General features: G+C 45.9%; 1 protein-coding gene across 7 annotated transcripts in view; it reads left to right on the top strand.

Moving 5' to 3' along the window:
* Positions 1-4,206, top strand: part of FCRLA (Fc receptor-like A) — a 7,968-nt gene extending 3,762 nt beyond the window's left edge. The window contains exons 2-6 of one of the 7 annotated variants that reach the window (XM_011996108.1): positions 353-370; positions 634-786; positions 1,082-1,348; positions 1,792-2,076; positions 2,939-4,206. In XM_011996108.1, the coding sequence (XP_011851498.1) occupies positions 353-370; positions 634-786; positions 1,082-1,348; positions 1,792-2,076; positions 2,939-3,231 (1,016 nt within the window). In that variant the 3' untranslated portion in view covers positions 3,232-4,206. The remainder of the gene's footprint in view (positions 1-352; positions 371-633; positions 787-1,081; positions 1,349-1,791; positions 2,077-2,938) is intronic. The other 6 variants (XM_011996109.1, XM_011996110.1, XM_011996111.1 and 3 more) reach the window with 6 other exon arrangements.
* The last annotated feature ends 2,551 nt before the right edge of the window (positions 4,207-6,757 follow it).

The following is a 6,757-nucleotide window of genomic DNA, read 5'->3' as shown; positions in this document are numbered from 1 at the left end:
TTTTTTTTTGTATTTTCGGTAGAGACGGGGTTTCATGGTGTTAGCCAGGATGGTCTCGATCTCTTGACCTCGTAATCCGCCCGCCTCGGCCTCCCGAAGTGTTGGGATTACAAGCATGAGCCACCACGCCAGGCCTAATTTGGTTCTCTAAGTGTGTTTCTTTAAGAGTATTAAATGAGGATAAAGTCACATACCTGGAAAGTTTGTGAAGATGAAGTAAGATATTGCACACAAGTGCTAGCAGGGTCTGGTACCCAATGAACATTAGAATCTGATGTCTCCCTTTCATTCCTGTCCTATGCCTCACCTGCTTCGAGTTACCATTGTCTTTGCTCCTGGTTTCCCGTACCAGCAGCTGGATGTCATGCCGGTGAGTTTCACCATTCTTTCATTCTCTCCCCTCCCTCTTCTCCAAACCACAGTGCATTTGCTGAGAGCACCTGGGCGCCCGTGAATCAAGGTCAAAACTATCCCCCTGAGACACTCACAGGGGTCTTTCTGAAAAAAAGGTTTTGGTGTCTTACTAGTCTCATTCTAAGAAGGATGATTCTCCTGGGAGATGGAGGAACCCTGTCCTCTTTCTCCAAGTTGCAGCATCATTTTCTGGTTCTCCCTGGGCCATGCCCTCTTCAGCTGCCAGTTTTGAGACGCTGCAGTGTGAAGGACCTGTCTGCACGGAGGAGAGCAGCTGCCACGTGGAGGATGATTTGACTGATGCAAGCGAAGCTGGCTTCCAGGTCAAGGGCTACACTTTCAGTGAACCCTTCCACCTGATTGTGTCCTACGGTGAGGTCCTGGGAAGACCTGAACAGTGCCCTAAACCCCTTCTTTCAGCCCCAGAGCCCACCCAGGAACATGTCCCTTGGAAACTGGCCATGGGATGAGGTACTTCCTTCCCAGTCTTCAGCCCACAGCAACCAGGGTGCTCTAAGTCCCAGGCCCTAGGGAAGTTGTCCCATACTCCCAACCAGGGGTGAGAGTTTACCTGGACCCTCAGAGAAAGTTTACGGGAGTAGGCATCCCTGGGGGTAGCTCCCAAGGGAGGCCCTGGGTGACACTCAGCTCTTTCTCTGGACCATAGACTGGCTGATCCTCCAAGGTCCAGCCAAGCCAGTATTTGAAGGGGACCCGCTAGTTCTGCGCTGCCAGGCCTGGCAAGACTGGCCACTGACTCAGGTGACCTTCTACCGAGATGGCTCAGCTCTGGGTCCCCCCGGGCCTAACAGGGAATTCTCCATCGCCGTGGTACAAGAGGCAGACAGCGGGCACTACCACTGCAGTGGCATCTTCCAGAGCCCTGGTCCTGGGAGCCCAGAAACAGCATCTGTTGTGGATATCACAGTCCAAGGTGAGAGCTAGAAGCAGCATCTTCATGGCAGGGGAGGGTAAGGAGAGATAGAGAACCCAAATTGTCTTTCTTTAGCCTAGAGGTGGCAAGATCATCAAAAGATTATGGAGCAGGTTGCTGGCAAATGCCCAAGTTGGGCTTCAAAAGGGACGAGACCTCAACATTGCCTTTTCAAGTCATCCAGCCCTACTCAGAGTCCAGCATGGTTCCTACCACCCAGCGCTCACTGATTGGGTGTCTGGACTACTATCAGATTTGCCCATCTGTGGATCTTTCCTAGTCCTGTCTACTTGCAGGAAGAATTTGACAGATTCAAATGGAATCTAAGACAGCCCATTCCTGCTGGAAATGGGAAAGCAAGTGTGACTCCCCGGGGCTCTTCGCCTGCATGTGTCTACCTGTATATAAGATGGCTGAGTTCTTCTTTCTTGCCTTTTTCCCAGAACTGTTTCCAGCGCCAATTCTCAGAGCTATACCCTCAGCTGAACCCCAAGCAGGAGGCCCCATGACCCTGAGCTGTCAGACAAAGTTGCCCCTGCAGAGGTCAGCCGCCCGCCTCCTCTTCTCCTTCTACAAGGATGGAAGGACAGTGCAAAGCAGGGGGCTCTCCTCAGAATTCCAGATCCCCACAGCTTCAGAAGATCACTCCGGCTCATACTGGTGTGAGGCAGCCACTGAAGACAACCAAGTTTGGAAACAGAGCCCCCAGCTAGAGATCAGAGTGCAGGGTGAGTTCATATCAGAGTGCAGGGTGTCTGTTTGGCATGCATGTGAGTGAAAAGGGGAGATAGGATGAACTGGCCTGTGAGCTGGGATTCGGTGTGAGCAGGTTAAGAAGGGACACAGAAAAGACAGGAACAATGGGCCAGAATCCCTGATGATGAGAGACAGCACAAATAGAGAACTTCTCCCTCAGACTGTGGTGTACACCTCACCAGTCCAAGAGCTGAGCCAGCTCCACACCTGCTGCCACGCAAGCCTTAGCATCCCCCCCATGCTCTCTGGGCATTTATAGGAATTTAATATCTGGAATGAAGATGGGATAGTCTGAAGTCTATGTTCAATTCTGGGAGCCACTGTTAAGAGGCTGCCCTTGACCTGAAACACTCCCAGAGGAGGTGTCCAGGGTGACAAGGGGGCTTGAAGTCATGCCATATGAAAAATAATGGAAGGGGCTGGAGATGCTATCCTGAATAGGAGGTGACTCAGAGGCCAGCAGGGGTGTCCTGAAAAAGCTGAAGGCTGGCATTAGCACAGGGAATTAGACTAACGTCATATATAATAAAGAGGCTGACCTAGAACCAGTTACCACATTCATGCTTCAGGGAATTAGATTCAGCCTTGATAGAGAAAGAACTGGCTAATGGTTATAGCTGTCCAGTGTAAAGCCTCACTGCTGAAGAATTTCAAACAGAGATGGCCAAGCTTCAGATTAAAATTTGGACCAGGAGGGACACTAGAGTCCTCAAGTCCCTTCTGCCATTGAGTCCTACAGCCACTTTCAGAGAACAAGAAAGTTTGGCCAGGGATGGGAGGGAAGGGCCAGAGTCAGACTTCACTCTTGTATGTGCCTCCTGCCCCGTAATCCAGGTCCCTCCGGCTCTGCACCTCTCACCTTGAATCCAGCTCCTCAGAAATCAGGTGCTCCAGGAACTGCTCCTGAGGAGGCTCCTGGGCCATTGCCTCCACCGCCAACCCCATCTTCTGAGGATCCAGGCTTTTCTTCTCCTCTGGGGATGCCAGATCCCCATCTGTATCACCAGATGGGCCTTCTTCTCAAACACATGCAGGATGTGAGAGTTCTCCTCGGTCACCTGCTTATGGAGTTGAGGGAATTATCTGGCCACCGGAAGCCTGGGACCACAAAGGCTACTGCTGAATAGGAATAAACAATTCGTCCATGATCTCGCTTAACCACCCCAATAAATCTGATTCTTTCTATGTTTTCTCTTCCTGTCCTGCACATATGCATAAGTACTTTTACAGGTTGTCCCAGGGTTTTGTTAGAATAACGTAGATAGGTGAGTGTAAATAAATTTGTACAAAGTGAGAATTGGAGTTTAGTTATAATTGCGTATTCTCTCTTAACACAACAGAATTCTGCTCTTTAGATCAGGAATTTCTATCTGTTATGTAGACCAGATTTTTGTGATTTAAAGAGAACTAATGCAGGTGGATTTAATACAGCAGTCTCAATTGGGGGCAGTTTTGCTCCCCAGACGACATTGGGCAATGTTTGGAGACATTTTGGTCATTATACTTGGGGGGTTGAGGGGTGGTGGGATGTGTGTACTACTGGCATCTAGTAAATAGAAGCCAGGGATGCTGCTAAACATCCTATAATGCACAGGGCAGTACCCCACAGCAAAAAATAATCTGGCCCAAAACGTCAGTTGTATTGAGTTTGAGAAACCCCAGCCTAATGAAATCCTAAGTGTTGGGCTCTGGAATGGGACTTTGCCCTTTCTAATTACTATCTCTTTCCAGCCTCATTCAGCTATTCTTATTGACATACTAGTCTTTAGTTGGTGCGATGGTCTGTTCTTTAGTTCTAGTTTGTGTCCCCTCAAAAGCCATATGTTGAAACCCTAATCCCCAAGGTGATGGCACTAAGAAGTGGGCCTTTGGGAAGTGATTAGATCAGGAGGGCAGGGCCCTCATGATTAGGATTAGTGCCCTTATTTAAAAAGGCCCCAGAGAGCTAACTCACCCTTCTACCATATGAGGATATGGCAAGAAGATGACGTATACAAGAACCAAAAAACAGCTCCCACCGAACACCGACTCTGTTGTTGCCTTGATCTTGAACTTCCAGCCTCCAGAACCATGAAAAATAAATTTCTGTTGTTTGTAAGCTATTCAGTTTGTGTATTTTGTTATAGCAACCCAAATAGACTAGGCAGTTGGCCTCTGCTACATGGCTGAGTTTATGATATGTTAAAAATACTCATAAAACAGTGTCTCTGTCTACAGAGGGCTTACACTGTGGGATAGAAGAGAATAGTAGCCCATCCTATAACACAATTAAAGCAGGGTATATAAAAATTTCCCACAGGATCCTACTGGGCTCAGAAATAAGTGACCGGATATAATATTGCCAGAGTTGCAGATAGTTGTTTTTATTTAATTCATCTGTCTCTGAAATCTTTTTCTTTAATAACACATAATGACACTGTTTTAGTCTCGTATTAATACTTTTTTCTATGCTTGGACTTCTATTGTACATTCTCAGCCAGTGACAGCTGGCCTGGCAGACTCTATAGTAACCTTAACTCAATCAGTTAGCACACCATTTTATAATGATCTCAACCAATGGCTGTTCTACCATGTTATTCTAAATTATACGGTGTGATTTTCTCCACTGTGGCCTTTCTTTGTGCCATTTATTATGTGCAGTTTTGACCCAAAATGATTTATAAAAGACATGCACCTGATCATTCTAGACATGCCACAAAGAAACAAAGACATAGAATCACGCTGATGGTAAAATGAGAGTTTTATGGTAGTTCTTAGCACCTTTGAGGGAAAAAAAAGATCAGCAGGCATCTGGGAATTGGTAGAAGTCCGTAAACATCACTACAGCCTGAGAGGACTGATTTACAATTGTATGAATGGGAGTTGCAAGAGTGACCAGAACTATGTCATGACTCTGATGGACTTGAAAAAATGGAAGCTCAATTGCCAATGTACCATGGTGGATGTGTCTCCAAAGATGCTGTATTATAACCACTCTACATGGAGTTGATTTCAGCTAATGCTCCCATATGCATGAATGCATCCTGCAAGCTCCTGCTAAATGGGGAATTCATTTACAGATAGTAGAAGCTATCAGAGATCTGGGAAGGAAAAAGTGGATGCAGTTGGCTGAGATAAATATCATCTCTGTACACCTCATCCATGTGTATCTGTGCACCTCTATCATCACACTGCATTTTAATTTTTTATTACTCATTTTTGTTCACCAGAGGGTGAGCTCTTTGAAAATACTCCTGAGCTCTTTGTTCCATGTTGTGTCATTGATGTCTAGTTTAATGAGGCATATGTAAATTCTCAGTATATTTTGTTTAGTTGAATTGAGTTGGGCCAGCAAAATAAGGGAAAACATCTTGAAGAGGATGGGAATGAAGCTGGACCTTAAAGGATGAATGTTATATCTGGCATCAGCTAAATCTCTAGACTCTCTCCAGGGGACCCAGCCTTGGTCAAGGACTTAGAAACTTCAGTAAGAGGATCTCCTATCAACAGGGATGAGGAAGGCAAGAACAGAGCTAAACGAATGAGAGAGAGAGAGAGGGAGAGCAAGCATTTACCTATCTCTTTCTGTCTAGCCTGGGAAGGTTGGAGAGGGAGTAGGGAAGAGGAATTGTTACAATGGATCTGGTTTATGGCTTGTGCCATTTAAGATTCTGTAATTGACAGAGGTCCCAATGCAGCTATGCTCAACATTGTCTCTGAAATAAACATTAGATAGCCAGCACATGAAAGGAAAACTGTTCTCCACTCACAATACCTCTGACATCAAATATGTGGGTTTCCATTCCAAGTTTTTCTCTGCTTCTCAGTGGAAACCAACTAGATGTTCCACAGTTTATCAGTTCTGGCTCTAACTACCCAGAATTAGCACAGACCCCATAGGTTAAGGGGTCAGTCCCACATGACTGCTCTCACTTCAAAAGCCAATTGCAAATCCCAGGCCTCTGGTACTTGACACCGACCAGCTATAAGTCAGAGGTTCCCAAAACTCCTTGGGTTCAATAATTTGCTAGAATGGCTCACAAAACTTGGGAAAACAGTTTACTTGACAGCCAATGACAATATACGTAGGGCAAGGTAAGTGGGAAGAGGTGCAGCGTTTGCATACTTTCTGGGTGTGCCACCCTCCAGCTTCTCCATGTGTTCACTGACCTGGAAGCCCTTAGGACTCCACCATTTAGGGTTTTTAATGAGGGCTTCATTACACAGGCATGATTGATTAAATCACTGGCAATTGATGATGAACTCAAACACCAGCCCCTCTCTCCTCCAGGAGGTCAAGGTGAGTTTTCCACACCAAGCAATTCTCTAATTATCAGCAGAAACAAATTAGCTGTTGTGTAATTTACCAATTCTTACTCTAACTACTCAGAGTTAGCACAGACCCCTGAAAGTTCCAACTCTATAATTGCAGAGTTAAGAGTCACCTTATTAGCACAAAGTCAGGTATGATTGAAGGGGCTAATTATACATAACAAGAGATACTCCTCTCATCCCTATCACTCAGGAAATCCCCAGGATTTTGGTAGCTCTGTGCCAAAGAGCTACCCAAAGTGGCAGAGAAAAGTATATATTTCTTATTGTGTTACACACATCCATTATCTTGTAAGCTGAATAGTGTATATGCATACTCTATAACCCAGAATTCCATGCCTA

The sequence above is a fragment of the Mandrillus leucophaeus genome, unplaced genomic scaffold (genome assembly GCF_000951045.1).
Source record: "Mandrillus leucophaeus isolate KB7577 unplaced genomic scaffold, Mleu.le_1.0 Scaffold502, whole genome shotgun sequence".
NCBI classification, from domain to species: Eukaryota; Metazoa; Chordata; class Mammalia; order Primates; family Cercopithecidae; genus Mandrillus; species Mandrillus leucophaeus.
This window is presented reverse-complemented; position numbering and strand designations above follow the sequence as displayed.